Genomic DNA, 19,924 nt, shown 5'->3' on the forward strand with positions numbered 1-19,924 from the left:
GTGTGTGCCCACTGATCTTACTGCAGGCAGTCTTGCTTTTCAGCCCCCAACAAGACTGACAAGGCCAGGAGGCCTGGACCATGTTCAGAATATGCTGCTCTGTTCAGATTAACTCTCTTCATGGTTACTTTTTCAGGACCAGTATTTTCCCTTCCATTTCGAAGCACTCTCTGCTTCTGTCTTTGATATCCTGAGCAGTTTTCCTCTCCCGTTTGCAGCATGCATATACAAAACCACGGTGTCAGCCCGTTTGCAGTCTGTGCACCACGCAGCTTCTTTGATGTTGTCTTGAACAGCTTCTCTCCACACACTTTAGCCTCTCATCGATTCTCTATTTGCTTTCCTTGGACTAAAACATTCTGCAATGAACAGTACTTAGGTGGTGTCCAGCTCTAAAGCTTTTGTACATCCCTCCTGTCCTTGAAGACTTGAAAAGCAGAGTCATCAGGGGCAGCCCCTGGGGGACAGGGAGCACTGGTGATGAGTGGGTTTCCAGCAAAGTGTTGACCACCGTTCTCCTTCCCCAGGCCAGGCGTGGAGCCTCAGCCCCTCATCTGCCCCACTGGTGTTCACAAGGTGAGTGCCCTTGGGGCCGTTTCTTCCCATGGTGATTTTTACCTTGGGAGATTAATACCAGTGTGTCAGCAGAATTTATGAATTTATATGCTTTTTCAGAACTTTGAGTCATAAGGGGCTGATTATTTTGGTATTTGTCCGTGTTCTGGCGTTGGTTGAAGACTGAATTCCTGGGTTTGCTGAACCTGAGATCTGCTTCCTTACAGCAAAATGGCAGACACCAAATATGCTGACCCTATGGCTCAGGGTGACTTATTTTAACATGTATACATGAAAGCTGTCTCTCAGGGCCATCTTACTTTCTTAAATAGGCATTTGGGATGCTGGTAAAGAAAATTCCTATAGTTGCATATAGCAGAGAAGCAGGGATCTGTAGCCCATCCTGCTGTAGCCCTTCCTTGGTTCTTAAGACATTCAAGACAATTTGTTAAGCAACAGATGGCTTATCTCACTCGACTGTTCTTCTGCACAGCAGTCAAATTTGCCAGTGGCAGCAGCACCGTGAGCATTCAGGGTGCAGGTGGAGCTGATGTAGCCCTTGGTTGCACAGGAGAAGGTGATCCTCATCCCTGATGTGTGCTGCTGGCTGTGCAGGGTCCTGTCCCATTCCTTGTGCCAGCATCAGTCCCGCTGTGTGCCAGCTCAGTTCAGTAAACCTGCAGAAAACTGGCCCAGTGGAAAGGAATAGTTGAAGGTGAGTGGAGTGAGGTAGTGCTTGGGTGGATTCAGCTGGGTCCTTCTCAGAGGACTTTCTCTTTGCACGGAGGGCAGCGCTGACAACCCAGGGCTGGCAGGGCCGGTGCAGGCAGCATCCGAAAGATCTCCCGACCCTGCCTGAGGTCCGTCTGGAGACCTTGCTCTCTGCATGGCAAGAAGATGACATTTCACACTGCCCTCAGCAGCTCATCCCTCCCTGCCCAGCAGTCAGCCTTTCAGCAGTAGCTCAGTTTGTACTCTTGGCGTGCGCCTACACAAAATTGTCGAGTGTTTTTGTGACACCCTCTTAGGAAATCCAAGCCGTTCACGGCCAGCCTCCAGAAGGCATGGGAGTTGGTGTGTGGTGCTGCTGTGTGTGTGTGTTACAACTTGCTCTTTGGGTACATTTAATTACTTTTTTCCCCTCTAATTGAGGGAGTGCTCCTTTGTTTGAAATCTTTCTGACAAGGAGTTGATTAAACATGTTGGTATGTTATTTTTTTCTTTCTTTATCCTCAGTGGCTGTAGCTTGGTACTGAAGTTATCTTGCAGTGATCCTATCTCCATATTTTAATTTACAAGTGATCAGTGAGCCGTATATTGTTTTCTGACAGCAGGCACAACTCACGCTGGGAATCTTTTATTCCTCCCTCCCCTCCTCTCTCTTGTGCAGAACTTTTATGTGCCTTTTAGAGTTTTGCAGGAGGGTTTGTGGGGAATTTTGCTTTGGGGTATATTTGTTTCTTGCTGTCCTTTACAGAGATGTGGTTTCAGTTTCTTGGGGAAGGTCTTGCTTTTTCCAGGGCAGTGGCACATCCCAGCTGGTGGTCTCTGGCTTATCCATGGCTGGACCTGGGAGGCTGTGGGTTTCCCAGCTTTCTCCCTCCTTGCAGCTACATACACAGCCTTTTCTGTATATGCTGACAGATGTATGGCTTCTGGGCTTTAAAGAGACTTTCTGGGTCACATATGCATTCCTCCCCAAGGCCTCACTTGGTTACCTGCTAGTTTGCTGGCTGCTCCACAGGCTCAGGCATGGCATGGCTGGTAATCCCAGGCTGTTCCCTAGCTGAGCAGATGTCCTTGTCACTGCCTGCAGTCTTTGTGCCACGGCACGAGGCGTGCAGCGATGGATTTGACCCACTGCCTCTGTGTTTGGTGGGTCTGCAGGCTGACTGTGCTGATTTCAGGGAGGGGGAGGGCATCAGGCTGCTTGCGGTGCTCGCCTTCTGTGGGGCTGAAGCTGGCAGGGGTACGGATGAGCAAGTGGGTCCCACCACAGGGTTTGAGGGGAGATACCTGTTCTGCTTTGCCACAGCTCCCTGTGGCAGCATTTTGAGTGCACCAAGCTGTGCTTCCCAAGCTGCAGTAGTGCAGTGTCCTTCAGAGCCCGTGCCTGTGCCTGGGGCTGGATGTTGGGCGGGTGATGGTCAGCATGGGCATGCACAGCTGTTTGAGTACCCAGCTCATCTTGCTGCAGCAGCAGGCTGGGAGACTGGGGGATGTCTGGGCTGCCTGCTGGGCTGTGGACCTTGCAGCAGCTTGCTGAACATGTTGAAGTGCAGGTCATTTGGTGGTGTTTAAAGTCAAAGCCTCTTTTGTTTGCTTGCTTGGGAGGGGGCAGCAGCTGAGTCTTCCTCAGGAAAGGGTTAATGTTGTCTTTCCTTCCTGTGGAGCTGCTCTCCCAGTAATTCAATCATGTCAGCCTGTTTGCAGGCAATAATTCATTGTTATAGGAACACTACAGTAAAGTGACAAGTTAATAATGGCAGTAATAATGGCAGGCAAAGTCTAATGCTATTTCCCTTTCTCCTGCTCCTGTTGCACCAGCAGCCTCCCAGGTTGGCTAATGCAATTTGCAATCCCACTAATCCAGTTTCAGGAGGAATTGTGTTCTGTTAAAAGAGAATAGCGAGAGTCAGGAGCTGTGCTGCCATGTTCCTGCCATCTCTGGGGAGGTTTGCCCTGGTGCTGGACGTCTTTGTCTTTGCTGTGATTCCTTCTGTGCTGCGGTTAAGCCTAATGAGCACAGTCCTCTGAGGAGTGCCTCGTCTTCCTCCCTTCTGCAAATGCCTTTCCTCTGATGCCTCTTCTCTGAAAGGGCTTGCACATCTTTCCCTTTTGAACACTGGTTTGCTTTCAAATAACCTAACAAACGTGAGTCACCCAGCTCTCACCGTGCTGAGTCAGAGGGCTGGTGTGTGCTTACTTGACTCCCATTGCCCCAGTTCCCCACGGTCATTGATGCAAGAGCCCTGGCAGTGTCTGCAGAGGTGGAGGAGGCTCTTCAGCCATGCTTTGTGGAAGGGAGAAGGGCTGGCAGAGGACTGAGCATTAGTACATGTCTAAGCATGTGGCAGTGACCTGCACGCTGGTCTCTTGAATCCCAGGCAAACATCCCCCAGAGGGGAATTCTGACACCGAGTGCTTTCTGGGCCGTAGTGAGGGGAACGATGAGGCACCTCTGGGTTGTGATCACAGGCTGGAGTCATGGCTGAGTTTGAGCCAAAAGCCTGGCCAGTGCCCTTCAGGGTTGTACACTGAGGGTGCTGGGGAGAGATGGGTTCCTTGCAGGAAGTCACCTTGGGGCTGTGCTCCTGGAAAGGAGTCTCTCCTGATCAGCCAAACTGCTAAACCCAGTGCGTGGTGTTAAACCAGGGCTGGGTTCAGGTTGGGTTGGCCTCGTTTCTGCTCCCCCCTGCGCACACACCTCAGCACAGTGAAATCCCGATGGAGGCTTTTAAAAGTAGGACGTTCCCCGGGAAAACTTTTTGCAACACTTCATCAGTTCTCTCCAGGCGAGAGTGTCTTCTGGAGGAGCTCTCCCCAGAGGGCAGCAGCCTCCAAAGTGGAACACTGCCTCCCCACTGTGGTGACAGGGCTCCCTGGTGGCTCTGTGGGCTGGTGGTGGCCATCCTCCTGCCCACTCCCTCTGTGCCATGGCTGCTGGCTCATGTGGAGCTCACTCCTTCCCTGATTGCCCTCCTTCTTCCCTGCAGGGCAGCATCCTGGGGTTTTGTATGGGGCTCTTTTGGAGGAACGGTATCTTCACCTGCAATTAAACGTTGCCATTCCCGGGATTTGGTAATAGTGGCTCCCAGGTGGCAAGTAAACTCCTGCTGTTTTATTTTCTTGCTGCCTACAAGGCAAGATGATGTAAGGAGTCTGAGATGGGGCATCTTTTCATCGCAGCATTTTTAGGTACGGGTTGCAAACCGCTTTGCTAAAGGTGAGTGTTGCAACCCCAGCTTGATGATTAGGAAACAGAGGGGAGGGAGCCAAGTGGCTTCAGTATGGCAGCAAGTCAGCAGAAAAGCTGTGAATCACATCACTGTCTCTGTCCTCCTCTGATGATGATGACTGCTTTCCCTTCCCCCAAATATTTGTATAACTGTGCTTACCACATGCTCAGCTGGAGGAGAATGATTGCCTGCTTGATGGTGTGTGGAAAACCCCTACTAAATATCAGCTTGTAGAGGACCTATCTATGTCAGAGCCTGCTGTGGTTGTAAGGTGTGACTGACCTGGCCCCCCAACCACAGGTGCAAACTTTGAGGACCAGAAGATGCCACAGGCATCCTGAGACAAAGGGTTGTCTGTGAGTGAGGACATTTTTCTCAGCCTGGGAATTAGTGCAAGGGGACTGTGGTGCTGGAGAACTGTCTGTGAGGTGAGGTGAGGTGAGGTGTCTAAGTAAGTGTATGGGCTTGCTGTGGACACCAGACGTCTTTGCCAGCCTCTCCACCCCAACAAGCCTGTAACAGCCATCCCCCACGTCCTGATCAGGCTCTGGAGTCATCACCCATTGAACCTCCCGAAGCTCCTCCAGCAGTTGCTTTAGGATGCCCTCAGAGAGCTCCTGTCCTGGTGCTGCCTGCTGGGACCCTGCCTGAGCACCACTGCAGGGTTCAGCACCTACACATGTTCCTCACACGTTTTCAGTGGCTTCACGGGGGCTGGGAAACCCTGGCTTAGAGAAACTAAGAGGGTTATAACCACGACTTGTTGCCGGTGTAAATTGAAAGCCTTAATAGCGTACGCAGGGCCAATTACAGTACATCAAGGTACGATATCCTCTTTACTGGCACTCTCCAGGGAGCCAGGAGACGTTGTGGCAACAGGATTACGATTTGCAGATGATATGCAGGATAACTTCACCTAGACACACACACCTGTTTCCCTCACTAAGCAGATGTTCGGGAGGCTGTTAAGAGAACATCAGCCTCTTGACAACACAGCAGAAAACCCTGCGTGTTCACACCGCTGTCCCCACCACCTCTGCTGCTTGACAGGGAAGCTGGAGCAGCCCTGCCATGGGTCACCGAAACCCCAGCCCCTGGGGCAACCTGGATCAACTCTGTATTTGAAGGCCAAGCCCTTTACTGGCTCTCTGCCCAGGCAAATCCTCAAGCCAGGAAAGGGAGTTTCCCCCGTGTCAGGTGGGTGAGGTTCAGCTGGCTCAGTGCCTGGGGTGTCAGACTTCTTGCAATCTCACTCGTTTACAATCATTTCCGTGTCATGGCAGCATCTTTAAACATGACCTGGCAAGCTGTACAGGGCGTAGAGAGACTGGAGTAGAGTTATCACCAGAATGGGGAGAGATGGACTCCTGACATTGTACTGGACTGTTCTCATCACCCTGGACCACTAACTTAAGCATTATTTTTTCCCCTCTTTTAAATAATTTTTCCCAAATGCAAAACGAGCCTTTTGGATTAATTTGCATGTCTGTGAATGGTGGCTGATGGTCGTTCCTGTGGGAGAGCAGAAGTGCGGGTTGCACCACAAAGCTTCCCATGTCTTAACCAGACTGCGGGCAGAGGATCTCTCCCCTGCATGAACAAGCAAACCAACCAACAGCCCAAAGGCGAAGCTGCCCCAAGGTAAACCTGTTGTACCACAGTGCTTCCAACATGGTAGTTTTCAGCCTGTGGTCTGTAGAAGCCCTGAATTATTCCTATAGGATCTGCAAAAGGTAATGAAGGAGAGATGGGTGCGTGTACACTATGCAGGAGCCAGCACCTGGATCTGGAATCATTTGGCGTTCACAGATCGGAAAAGACTGAGAATGTCCTCTCTTATTCTGTGGGAGGGAAACAAAACCTAAACCTGCATCTTCCGTGGTGTGCCTGAGTTAGGAAAATAAGTCATGTTTGGTGAAAAGTGCATTGGCAGGGGTGTCATCATGTATCACTGATGCCTCTAATCTAGAGGAGACTTTGCGCGCGGTGTTGCGAACCTCTGTGAGTGTGTGCAGGCCAGCAAAGGGAAAACCTGTAATTCCCTGCCAGGGCTGGCTGGACTGGTAGCAGCAGCAGAAGTGATCTGGGGGACTCGGTGCAATTTGTGGGCAAATTCCTGACTGGGCTGCAGTGGCTGCCAGGGATGGCTGGGAGAGCTGAGGTGCGCACGTGGAATGTAAGATCTCGTTTTTGCCAGAGTTAATAAGGTTGGTTCCTCATCACTCTCACCCCCACAAAAGAAGACCTCTTCCCAAGGGTTGAATGGAAGTGGGGAGAGCTGCACAGGGGCCGTCTAAGGGTCCTTGGATGATCTGGGGGGGTCTGTGCTGTTTCTGGGAGAATTGCTGTGATTACGGTCTGGGAACAAGCCCTTGCTGCTTCGGTGAAATTCATCTGTCACGTACAAGGTGCAGGTCTGTTGCCCCAAACCCTGGGCTCAGAATTACTCCATGCCCATCCTCCTTGTTCTCATCTCCTGGAGGTGCCACAATGTGCGCAGAGCACTGAGGGGTGCTTGCATCTCAGCAGCTCTGCTCTGTGCAGACCCTGGCTTTGTCTGCGTGGGTGTGTTGATACTGAGCAACCCCACCACACACACGGCGTGTGTATATACTGCATTTTAATAGATATAGGGCTACTGACTTAACATACACAGTTGCTATAGTAACAGAGGTTTCCTTAGTAACGGTTGCAGAAAATAATCCAGTACCAATTAAAAATAAACTGTTTGGAAAGGGGGCTGGGGGAAAAAGGAAACTGCTGAGAATCACCTTCCCCCTTTATTGGTTCATCTCCCAGGGACTTGGAAAATTGATTAATGCTCAAAACAACCCTTCTTAACCAGTGGTGAGCCAAAAAGGTGGGATGAGCGTGGGTGTGGTGGCTAAAGCTGCCATCCTAAAGCGAAACAAAAGGGAAGAAGTGTGTCTGGGGTGTGGCAGAAATACAACAGGGTGATGCCGAATCTTTCCATTAGGTTGAAGTCCTTAGGGAGGTAAAACAAGGGACGATTTCCCTCCTTCCCTTCCTCCAGTGTCTGCATGCCATACCACAGCCATGGAGTCTTTATTAGCATACTGATTAAAGCCACGGGCAATCCAGGCTCCAGGGGAACATCTGATGCGGTACCAGGATGCCTGTCTCAGATGCCGTGTCGGAGCAGAAAGTGTCGCTGCGGTGAGAGTTCCTCCCATTTGAAGTTGTTTGCCTGTGCCCGTTCTCTCCCTTGGCACCATCACTCATCACTTGTGCCGACAGGCATCCGAGACCCTGGTGCCCAAGGGAAGCTGGAAGCAAAGAGTGATGGAAAGCAAGGAGCCCATGCCTCGGTGAGGGAGAGGAGACAGCGTTGCTTTCTCGCAAAAGCAGGATGCGTGGGATGTGTTTCCAGGGTGTGGATGGGCACAGCTCCCCTGGCAGCCTTCCGTTGTTCGTGCCTGTGGGGCCGCACTCTTGTCGTGCCACTTGTGGCCTGTGCTCTCAATTAGGTTTTGTTAAGAGATTTGCTGCTTGCCAGCAGAATCCCTTCGCCTGGCGGCAAGACAGCATTTCCCCTTCCATGGGGGAGCTGCCGTGTGAGGAGAGGCAAAGGAGGGGAGGGCCATGGTGGCAGAGCTGCTGGGAGGAGTGGTGTGTCTGCCTGGCTGGGTTGCCCCCTGTCTGTGTCCAGCAGGGCTCCAGGGCACAGCAAGCACAAGTGTCACAGGAGGGCACTTCGTGCCCTCCCGTGCTGACGGGAGCGCCTTGGCCAAGGCTTGGGTGACAAGCACAGCCTCAGCACACACTGCAGCGAAGGCTCTGGCTTCTGATCCTACAGGGAGAGAGGAAGTGGAAGCCTCTGTGTCTCTCTCCGTGCAGGGACAAGAGCTCATGACATTGCCATGTCATCCTCAGCACTGTGTGACCACTTCGCTGCCTGCCTGGCAGCTGCAGTTGTGCTTGGGAAGCCAAGGGAGGTGATGTACCTATGACTTGTCCCAGGCTGTGCAGTCTTTGGTGGACCTGGAGCCAGATCTCCTGGCTGTGGGAGCAGAGCTTGCTCCCTGCTGATCCCTTACACTCTGGTATTCTTTCTTCTTTTCCAGTTGTGCTCTGTGTTTGCTCTCGTAGGTATTGCCTGTGTGGGGGTTGTGTCTCACCGAGATGGCTGGCATGTGACAGCAGTAGAGTCTTGTTAATTCACTCGTCATGGAAATGGTTTTCTCTGGAACTGGTCTACAGTTCATTGCCCTGAGGTGCAAATGGTATGATTTCCCCATCAGAAAAACCACTGAGTTTGGGTGTAGTCTTCTTGCTATGTTTGGTGCCTGAGACCACTGTGAGTTAAGAAAGAGACTCTTTTAAAGGTCAAACTGTGAAAGAGCAACCTCTTGCTGAGGGATACCAGTGGGAGGATCCAGGAGTAGAGTAGGAGAGAAAGAGGAGAGAAGATTTGGTAGAATAATATCTAAATAAATGCCTTTGTCTTAAAGGCAAGCGGGACCCTGGCCAGAGCAGCCATGACTGCAGTTTTGGGGGTACCGTGGCCAGAGCAGCCATGCCTGCAGTTTTGGAGGTGCTCACTGGCCTATCCCAAATCAGGTGAGTTTCTTTTCTGTGTTAATGACCCATCCTCCTCCCTTTCTCCCTCACAGTGACCAAGCTGCAGGTGAGCAAGTCGAAGCGGAGCATCACCCTGGTGGAGAACCGGCCCATCCCCCTCAACTGCTCGGTGAAGTCCCAGACCAGCCCCGACTCGCACTTTGCCGTGCTGTGGTACGTCCACAAGCCCTCGGACGCCGATGGCAAGCTCATCCTGAAGACCACGCACAGCTCGGCCTTCGAGTACGGCACCTACGCGGAGGAGGAGGGGCTGCGGGGCCGGCTGCAGTTCGAGCGCTCCGCGTCCGGGGGGCTCTTCAGCCTGACGGTGCAGCGGGCCGAGGTCCGAGACAGCGGCAGCTACTACTGCCACGTGGAGGAGTGGCTGCTCAGCCCCAACCATGCCTGGTACAAGCTGGCAGAGGAGGTGTCGGGGCGGACAGAGGTCACCGTCAAGCAGCCAGGTACCACGTGCTTCTGCCAGTGGGGCCCTCTTGGCATCGACTCCTGTGCACTTGGCAAGCTTTTCTGGGGCAACAAGGATCCTCTGCTCTTCTTTCCACTGCAGCCTTGTCACCCTCTCCTTGCACCCTTGTGCCTGCATGTCCCTGCACAAAAGGAGCGTTTTCCCTCCTTTGATGTGACCCTCATTCCTTTAGGTTGGGCTGGTGTGCATTTCAGTGTCCCCACATGAAGGCTGTCCATCCCCCACAGTCTAGAGGGCCACTGTATCCAGCCAGGTTTCATTATCCTCAAGAGCATCATGTAGCAAGAGTGTCGACTAGCGACCTACTGAGAGAGAACTGGCGTGTGCCTGCCTAGGAAAGCATTTTTATGTCTTGCACACAGTTTAATTTTACTCAGTGCCTGTATCCTGGCAGGCACGGGGAGCCTTGTCTCTTTTCCCTCTGTGCTGTGCACATGAGATGGGAATGACAAGTTTAATGAGGTGGGGAGCTGGCTGCCAGGAAAAGAGAAATCTGCTCTGCTAGTGATTTCCATGGCAGTGGACAGCACTGGTAAAGGTGGGCTGATGAAGGAGCTAAATATGGAATATGGCCCCCACAAGCTGGGACAGAGCCTTCCTTTGTGCAAAGGGAGAGGCAGGGAGGCAGGCACTGTCTCTTGAGAGCAGCCTGCACCCCATGTGTGCTGCTGAGACAGAGCATTAGTACTTCATGAGGAAGCCTGCCTTGTCCTTGCTTGCTCCAGGTGCCTGTTTCTGGAAGTGCAGCAGGCCACAGCGTGCCACCAGTCCCCACTCCTCATTTCTGTCTGCAAAGTCCCAAGACAGCTGGGGGGGGGGTCAGGGAAGGGAAAGCTGTGATCTGCCCCCTCTGCATCACCCACCTCTCTCTGGGAAGTACGGTGTCTCTTGCTTGCTGAAGCAACTGTCCCAGGGAAGTCCTGGCAGTGCCCCTGGAAAGATGTCATGAAGGAGTTAGGAGTGTACGACACGTCATTTCGCATAAATGAGCTGATTCCACTCATCCCCACTGTGTTATCAATGAAATTGTGGAGCAAAAACCAGGGACATTCCCAAGGCAGCAGAACACTGTGTGTCACTTTGCCCTTATGCCACTTCTCGTTTTGCAGTGGTGGTTCCTGTACAGCTGTCTGTTCTCCACCTTGCTTTTTTCCTTTCTTTTCCGTAACAGGAGGGCTTACTGGTCGGGGTGTGACCAGGCTACTGCCTTTCCCCAGGAGGAGAGTGAGAAAAGAATGAATTGTGATCTCCCTTCATAAGGTGTCTGTGCACGTAGGACCTCCCAGGTCCTATTGGGAGATTGCGAGTTTCCAGTTCCCCGTGCCGAATGGGGCATTGTTGGTGTCTAGCCTGAGATTTTCAGAAGACCCTAAAAAAAAACGAGTCCTATTTTCTTTTCCTCTTTTTTTTTTTGTTCCTTTCCTTTCTCCGTCGGTTTCTTCCTCTACTTCCTCATTGCTTTCATCACACCCCAGGATTGTGGCTGTGCAGGAAAAGGCTCGTGGGGAGACAAAGGACCCTTGCAAGCCCTCGGTCACCTCTCGTTTCTAACGGCCTTTTCCCACAGATAACCGCCTGCAGGTGAACCAGACCCACAAGAACATCACAGTGCTGGAGAACGACTGGGTGACCCTGGAGTGCCTGGTGAGCAACCGGACCAGCCCCTCATCCCAGCTCTCGGTGGAGTGGTACGTGTGGCGGCCGGGCCACCCGGAGAAGGAGGTGGTGGCCTGGCTGAGCCGGCAGAGCACCCTGCACTACGGGGACCTGGCTACGCCAGGAGACCTGCGGGGCCGGCTGCACCTGGAGAGCCCATCCCCGGGTCTCTTCCTCCTCTCCATCCAAAACGCCACGGTGCGGGACAGCGGGGCCTACAACTGCCGCGTGGAGGAGTGGCTGCTCGACCCCAGCGACCGCTGGTACAAGCGGGCAGACGACCTCTCTGGGCTCATCACCCTCACTGTCAAGCAGCCAGGTGAGGAGGATTTCGTGCCATTGGCTTTGAGCAGCGCTGTGCCCTCTTGGAGCAAATGCACGAGGCACCATCTGTCAGCAGCAGTGGGTCTGGACTGAGGGCAGGACTGCTGCGTGACAGACCGTGCTGATCCTTCTTGACTTGTCTTCTTGGGTGCACCCTTGCTCTTCTGGGAAGGGTATAGAGCAAGTCCTGCAAACACGGCTGTGTGGGCTTGGGATTTTGTCACCGCTGCATCTGCAAGTTATTTTTTTTTTTGACACTTTTGGCAGGTTTAATAGGATAGGCTTCTGATTTTGCTTGTGTTTTGACTGAGAGTAAGACGGAAGAAGCTACCTGTGCTTCCCAGGTGTGTGCCCCAGGGGCAAGGTCCTTGCAGGAAAAGAGGGCAGCAGAGGCAAACTGCTGACTCATATTGAGTTTGCTGTCAACCAGCGCCCCCAGATCCCTTTCTGCAGGGCCTTTCTCCAGCCATGTCTCTCCCAGTTTTATTTGTACCTGGCATTACTCTGTCCTAGGTGCAAAATCCAGACACTTCAACTTGTTAAATTTTTCATTCCATTAATCAAAGTCCAGTGCTCCAGTCTATCTCTGTCACTCCATGAGGCCTCTTGTTCCTCAAGAGAGTCAACAGAACCTCCCAGTTTGGTATCGTTCAGAAAGCTTGCTAATAGTGCATTCAACTCCTGCATCCAGATCTTTGATAAGTACATTGAACCCTGAGGAACTCCCCTGGTGACAAGTCACCAGCCAGATGTAGCCCCATTCACTACTACCTTTTGAGCCCTGCCCTTCAGCCAGTTCCTTACCCAGTGCACCATGAACCCGCTCATCCCACAGCTGAACAGGTGAAAGGATGCTGTGAGGGACAGTATGAAAACCCTTACTAAAATCCAGAAAAACTGCATCCAGTGCCTTCCCTTCATCCATTGGGTGAGTGACCTTATCATAGAAAGATATTTAGTTAAACGGGACTTTCTCTTTGTGAACCCATGTTTCTGTGCCTGGTGATTGTGTTGCTCTTTAAATGCCTTTCAGTAATACCCAGTCTAATCTTCTCCATAATTTTTCCAGAAACTGAGATTAGACTAACAGGTCTGTAGCTTCCTGAGTCTTCCTTCATGTCCTTCTCGTAGATTGGAATAACGTTGGCCGCTTTCCAGTCAGCAGGGACCTCCCCAGACTCCCATGGCCTTTGGATTGTGTTCGAGACGGGTCCTGCCATAACATCTGCTGGCTCTTTCAGTACTCTGGGATGAATCCCATCAGGCCCCTTGGCCTTGCGAACCTTCAGGTGATACAGCTGATCCCTCACAATTTCAGTGTCTGCAGATAGAAAGGTGCTGTTCCCACACTGGTGGTACTCTACTCAGGGGAGTGGGCACCCTGAGGTCTGTCGGTATTGTTAAAGACTGAGGCAAAAAGCATTGAATGCCTCTGCTTGTTCTTCCTCCCTATTAATCAGGTGACCATCTTCAACAAGTATCAGTCCAGCATTTTCTTTAGACTATTAACATCCTTAAAAAAGCCCTTCTTGTTAGCTGACACAGTACTGGCGAGTTTCAACTCTAGATGAGCTTTGGCCTTTTGTGTCTTCTCCCTGCATAAATGAATCACAGCTGTGTAATCTTCTTAGGAAGCCTGACCTCGCTTCCAGAGATCATACAATTTCCTTCCCCCCTTGAGCTCCTGTTCAGCCAAGCTGCTCTTCTGGCCCACTTGCTTAACTGAGGACACAGTGGAATTGTCTGCTCCTGTACTTCTGAAAGGTGGTTCTTGAGACTGACCAGCACTGACGGACTCCTAAACCCTCAAAAGCAGTTTTCCAGAGCACTCTGCTAAATTCTGTCTGTTTTAACAACAGATAAGCTCCAAGGGCAGTTTACCTTTGCAAATACAGATTCCCTAATTTTTGAGGCATATGACTCAAGATTAAATGTCTACCTTAAAGGCTGTGGGTCAAATTACAGCCAATTACAGTCCTCATTCACTGGGTACTTTTCCAGCCTGTAAAGCAACCACTCTACAAGTACTGCTGTGGTGCTTCATGCCTGCCCATCCCAGTGAGGTGTCAACCTCTTAACTGTGCAGCAGAGCTGGCAAAAGGGTGAGGTTCTGGAAAGGCTTCTGTGGTCATTCCTGGTGGAGATTTGTGCTGTGGAGGAGGAGCATTCTCGTGGGACAGCAGAGCTCCTACCTGCCAGGTCCTTGCTCGGGAAGTTTTGCTGGCCAAAGTGGCTCGGGCAGAGACACCTCCCCAGGCAGTCCCTGTGCCCTGTGTGCCCACTCGACTGTAAGTGCAGCTCTCCATCCAGTCTGAGAAAATTGCCAGCCCAGCCCTGATGTGGGGGGGAGTGAACTCTGAAAATCCTTGAGGCTCATTTTGAGTTGCAGAAGGATGTGGAGTGGGAAGAAGAGAGGAGATAATTTTTTTCTAGAAGTGCTTTGTTGTTGTTTGTTTTTGTTTCATAGCAGTCAGTACTTAACAAAATGACTAATCTTGCTTGTGACTCATGTCTCATTAGCGAGGATCTCCATGCTCATCTACCAGGACTATAATCATGAGCGAAGAGGGGGGGAAAAAAAACCTCTGAGCACCTTCAGACAGCAGTTCTCCTCTTTCTGCTGAGATGGGAGAGGTTTTGTGTTGGTTTTGACAAGCCATTTCCTTCCCTTCCTCCCTTTCACCTCAGTAGTCCCTGAAATCTCAGGATTTACCTCATTTCTGCTTCTGCTCGGGAGTCTTCCTGGGGAAGATGTGAACTGAAAATACTCACATTGCCTATGGCCTGAAGAGCTCTGGCCTTAATGAAGGTTTTCCTTGTGGGACCATTTAAAATAAGCGTTGGGCAGGGGCCATAATGAGAAGCGCACTGGGCACAGCAGCCCTGGGGCTGATGAGAGCTGGGGGACAGCAGCCCCCTCTGGCAGGGACACCCAGGGTCTGCACAAGGAAGGTCTTGCCCAGCTATCCTTGCTGGAGGAGAAAGCACTTCTGTCTTTAGTGAGCTGTTGTTGGCTGTTCCTTCCTGCTCAGCTGCCGCATCGGGAAGGGCTTTTTAATCTTTAAATGAAAGCTTAGATCCAGACTGATTGTGATCCCTGGAGTATGTGTTCCCTGGCAAGATGACTAAACCAAATGTTAATTGCTCTTGAAGTCAACCTTTAATCAACTCGTCTTGGGTTCTGGCCACTGTATCTCAGTTAGGTAAAAACATCTCTTTAGCCTCGCAGAAAGCACTAGAGGGGAAAAAAGCGAGAGAGGAAGACTTTTGGAGTGTCCTTGCTGTGTCAGTGTTGAGGCCATCTCCATGGAGGAGCCTCTTACCTAAATAACTTTCCAAACTGCTGGAAAAAATCCTCTCCTCTTCTGTCATACTGATTTTCAAGTACTCTGAGTGCTCTCAAAGCAATAAAGAATAACCAGGGAGTGCAATGCTCTTTGCAGGAGTAGCTGGGGAGGAGCAGTACATTGCTTCTCAGCACAGGCACCAAACTCTGGTATCTCCTGACACATTCTTGTAGTGTGTTGGGATGAGCTGCGGCAGCTTTGTCCTCTCCCCCACACACCCCTCAGCTGGTGTGGGGGTCTGTATGAGCAGGGGGGTACGATGCTGTGCCTGTGGGGTTGACCACAGAGGTCTTGGCAGGCTGCATCAAGCCTTTGGGTTCTGTCTGGATCATGCCCAGCACCAGGTTCGTGCCAGTCAAGTTTGCGGGATGGCTTTGACGACAGCATCTTGCTCAGCGCTCACCTCTCCCCTTTTGTCTCCTCAGATCCCACCCTGCAGGTGGACACAGCCACCGCCAACCTCACGGTGCAGGAGAAGGAGTCCTTCCCGCTGGACTGCAGCATCCTGTCCCGCTCCAGCCCGGAGTCCCACTTTGCAGTGACGTGGTACAGCCTGCGGGCCAAAGAGGCGGGCGACCACGCGGAGCAGCAGCAGGAGGAGGAGGAGGAGGAGGAGAGGGAAGCGGTGCTGAGCGTGGGCCCCGACGCCGTGTTCAGCCCCGAGGCCGGTCGCTGGGAGGGCCGCCTGCGCTTCCAGAGGCTCTCGGCAGTGCTTTTCCGGCTGACGGTGCTGCAGGCTGGCGGGGCTGACACGGGCAACTACTCGTGCCGCGTGGAGGAGTGGCTGGCAGACCCCAAGGGCGTGTGGTACCGGCTGGCAGAGGAGGAGTCGGGCACGGTCGCTGTTCACGTGCAGGGCACAGGTGAGGAGAGGTGATGACTGCCTTGGGGTCATGGCCCTGCCATCCCCTGCGTCTTCGGTTCAGCCAAGAGGAAAAGGCCAAGCAGTGAGCAGGACCTGGGTCTCACCTGCACCAGGGCAGGTCTCTGGTGCCAGTGCTTTTCCAGATCAGCTCGATGGCTTTGGCTGGAGTATCCACACTGCACTGAGCTCTGTGCTGTGGCTGCCCAGCCCCCCGGCACTTACCACCTGGTGTGTCTCACTCAGTAGGGGCAGACTTTGTCCCCCACTGAGGTTTAACCCTTCCCTTTGGGAAACACCCTGGACGTTGGATTAGCTCTGCACAGGATTGCAGGCTGTGCCACAAGGGTCTCCGGTGGTGTACAGGCCCCAGAGATAACTGAGGTCATGAGGGTTTTGTGGGCCCTTAAGGGAGGTACTCTGGGGTGCTGCTGCTTTTTTGTAGCACCACTGAGGAAATCAAGGCTTTGCAAGGCTCCTCACTTTATTATAAAATCTCCACCAGGGAGGACTGTATCACTCATTGGACTCTTGGGGGTAAAGCTGAAACATGCCCTGTGATAACTTTCTTCTGTTGCTGTTTTCTAACACTGGTATTTTTCTCAGAGCCCCACCTCCTACATTGACATAGATTAATGAGCGTCTGATTTGTAACATTTCTGAAGAAGTTTGTGTGCCCTGCATTACAAACAAACCGTGAAATGTGACCGTCCTGTGTCTCTTTCCAGGCTCCACCCTGCAGTCAGTCATCTGCTCCAACGATGCCCTCTTCTACTTTGTGTTCTTCTACCCCTTCCCCATCTTCGGCATCTTGATCATCACCATCCTCCTGGTGCGATTCAAGAGCCGAAACTCCAGCAAGAACTCAGAGGGCAAGAACGGGGTCCCCTTGCTGTGGATCAAAGAGCCCCACCTCAACTACTCTCCCACTTGCCTGGAGCCACCAGTGCTCAGCATCCACCCGGGAACCATGGACTAAAGAGGCAGAGGCACCTGGGGGGACGCACAGAGGGAAGAAAGCAGAGACGCGCTGGGAACCCCAAGGAACAGAGTGGGTTTTGTTGTTCTTGTTTCATTTGTTTCCCTGTCTGTGCTCTGATGCAGAGGCTGAGCTGTGTGGGGTGCCCAGCCAGCAGGAGCGGGAAGGTCCAAGACTTCTTCCAGCACGCGGGAAATGCACCCCCTCATCCCGATAAACAGAGGCACTTGCTGTACATAGAGGATGTTCCTCTCGGACTCATTTTACTCCCATCGGTTGCTGTCTTTTGGGCTGTTACTTTTTTATTGTTTCTTTTTCAGTCATACAGAGAACTGTAGGCTTCCCCTGCCCTCCACACAGTGTGGAGTTTTCCCAGGGGTCGTTTGGTCCTGGGACAATCTCTTTGGAAGTAAATGTACGTGTTTTCCAGAACAGACTGTTTTTCCTTCTCAGACTCAGTGCCATGATGAAGAAGGTCTTTTCTCAAGGTGTGCTCTTCCAAAACAGATGAAGCCAGGTCTATCCCCAGAGGGGTTAACTGGGATGTCTTCTGGGAGGTCCATTACAAAGACTGGCTGTAGCCTCAGTCTCTTCTTGCCTCCACCTTACTGTTCTCTTAGGAGGGAGCAGTTCACCTTTTGGGAGCGTTCCCAGGTCTTGGAGAGACTGAACGTTCAGCACGCTTGTGATCAGGACAAAAGCAGTTTAGTGTGTCTCAAAGAACTGAAGGGGGGAGAGGAAGGAGGACACCTGAAAGCCCTGACTTGGTTGGTAGCAAAGAGGGTCCTCATGTGGTCCAGCTTACCAGAGCCATGTTCCTCCCTGGTGTCCATGCTGCCACCTCTGATGAGGTGGATCCCCTCTGTGCCCCAGTCGTTTGGGGATGGGAGGCTCGATCCAGTCTCTGAAGGCTTCAACATGACCAAAGTAATGACTCTAGGAAGGAGGAAAGGGGAAGCTCCACGGGTTGGGTTCACAGTCCCCGGATGGTTCAGCCAAGGAGCCCAGTAGCAAACATGCCATGCAGCGGGGACATGCAGTTCACCACCACAGGTCACGAGTTTTCCTGTGGCTTGCACTACTTCCTGGTGCAAGCCTGGACAAGGCAAGAAGCCTGCAGCACATCAGCACCCTGGGGGTGCTGCCCTTTGGCGAAGAGAAATCTTCCCCTGTGTGTGTGTGTGCATCTGCTGATTTTCGTTTCTGGGACTTCAGGAGGAAAAACCATTTCTCCGTAAGCTCCCCCTCCTGGCAAAGTCACCTGCTCTTGTAAGAGCCGCTGTGGCAGGAAATGCTGTTCTTTCTGTGAAAGATATGGCTCTCATGAACCAAACCAGGGCTCTCGCCACGTGGGGCACCTGAACTCCTGTACCCCTGATGCCAAGAACCCCTGCCCTGTCCTGTGGAGGAAACCGCCTCCTCACCCCTACGGCCTAAGCATTATGTCTGGTGGAAGGAAATGTTTGCCAAAAACGGCCTTTTGTTGTCTTCCTCGATGTCTTCCTGGCAAATCCGGCCATTTATATTTTTGCAGCGTGGCTGAAGCCGACCAGGGGTGGACGGGCACAACCACAAGACCCCCCCCCTGCCTCGCGTGTGAGAGGTGCCATACCCACAGCCGTTGTCCTCTCTGGGAGGGTCGGACTGCTCTTTGTGAACAGAGGGGACCTCAGCAGATGCTCCGTAGCACTAGTCAGACCCTGATGCCTTGGTGTTTCAGAGGTGGTGAAGCTTCAGGTAGGAGATCTGCACCACACAGCCTCTCTGCTGTCTGGGAGAGGACCCACGTGGCTGCAGATCAACCCACGCTAAGGCATTTGAAGTTGGCCACCTCTGTGCCTCTACCAGAACAGCATAGGTTTCTTCTTCTGCTGGGAAGCCCAAATTTCACTCGTCCCTCTGTGAAGTCTGCCTCCTCGAGACGTAACTGCTTGCTGGCCCCAGCATATGCATAAAGTCACACTCCTATATATGTATGTATGTATCGCACACCCGCACACTTGTCTTCCCTTTCTGGCTGAGGTGTCTGCAAAGAGAGGAGCGGGGTGAGAAGTGAATGGAAATGAAGAACCGAGGTGCAAACAGCAGCAGCTGCAGCCAGTGGGTATTGTTTCATATGTACTATCTCCTGTACATACTGCTCCCGGGCAGGGACCGCGACTCATTCCAGCTCCAAGGAAGAAGAGAAAATGAAGTCAGCAGGAGCTGTTCTTCCCTGGGAGAGCCCTGCTCTGCGTCTGAGCCACGCTCCTCCTCGCCAGCCTGTCTGCCCCGCAGCAGGACTCTCCTGGAGGGCTGTCCCATGGCCTCATCCCCCTGGATGGAACGGGTCCCTTCCGTTCCTGCACAGAGCCCAGGCTGTCCTGGGAAGCAGCTCCCACGCTGGTCCCTGAATGTACCTTGCCAGTGACATTTCTCCATTCCTCTGGCAGTGTGTTGCCCAGTCTCAAACTTCTCTCTGTTTTTATAAGGCAGACTCTCTTCCTGTAACGAGTTTTAACACGGAGCTTTTCAAACCACTCTCTCTGCTGTAACTTTCTGTAACGAACCCGACAAGAAAGAGAGATACCCTATCCATGCATGATGTGGAAAAATGTTTGGGATTTTTTTTTTTTTAAAAAGAAAACAACAAAAACTTTGTACTATGTTGCACTAAAACATGTTTTATACAACACACCCGAGAGCTGTAGTAAACTGTGTTGAAATTGTGAATCCTATTGCTGCTGCTTTTTGTCAGATTTGGGCTTTTGTTATGCCTTTATGTGCACTCCCTGCATAAAGGTATGGAGGCCCCCTCTTGGGCAGCCTCTCCCTCTTCCACTGCCACCATTCCTTGATGCAGTAACTCCCCTCTCACCCTGGTAGAGCTTCTCCTCTCTTGCAGGTTGGAGCTTGCAGACTCCATGCACCTTCTGGCTCTTCATACTTCTCCCTTCCATCTCCCTTAATTCATACCATAACAGAATATAGCATTTAAAAGAGGCCTGTCAGGTCTTTTTATTGAATGGGATACACTGTTTTTGAATTGCTCCGAAAACAGTAAGTACTTTGCTGTGTCATAGCCCGGATTTGAAGAAAACCCTTCTTTTATATAGAATTATGGATAGCAAATGTGAAGCAAGTAATCTTTAGTAAAATTGATGAAAGCAGAAGAATATAGTTCACTACAGAAGT

General features: G+C 51.9%; 1 protein-coding gene across 3 annotated transcripts in view; it reads left to right on the plus strand.

Annotated features, from left to right (window-relative positions):
- The window catches only part of IGSF3 (immunoglobulin superfamily member 3), a 94,985-nt gene extending 75,253 nt beyond the window's left edge, over positions 1-19,732 (plus strand). For all 3 annotated transcript variants that reach the window (XM_032679318.1, XM_032679319.1, XM_032679317.1), the window contains 4 exons: positions 9,149-9,559; positions 11,150-11,557; positions 15,335-15,772; positions 16,500-19,732. In XM_032679318.1, coding sequence (XP_032535209.1) covers positions 9,149-9,559; positions 11,150-11,557; positions 15,335-15,772; positions 16,500-16,750 — 1,508 coding nt within the window. In that variant the 3' untranslated portion in view covers positions 16,751-19,732. The remainder of the gene's footprint in view (positions 1-9,148; positions 9,560-11,149; positions 11,558-15,334; positions 15,773-16,499) is intronic.
- Positions 19,733-19,924: the final 192 nt, after the last annotated feature.

This window comes from Chiroxiphia lanceolata, chromosome 2 (genome assembly GCF_009829145.1).
Source record: "Chiroxiphia lanceolata isolate bChiLan1 chromosome 2, bChiLan1.pri, whole genome shotgun sequence".
Classification (NCBI taxonomy): domain Eukaryota; kingdom Metazoa; phylum Chordata; class Aves; order Passeriformes; family Pipridae; genus Chiroxiphia; species Chiroxiphia lanceolata.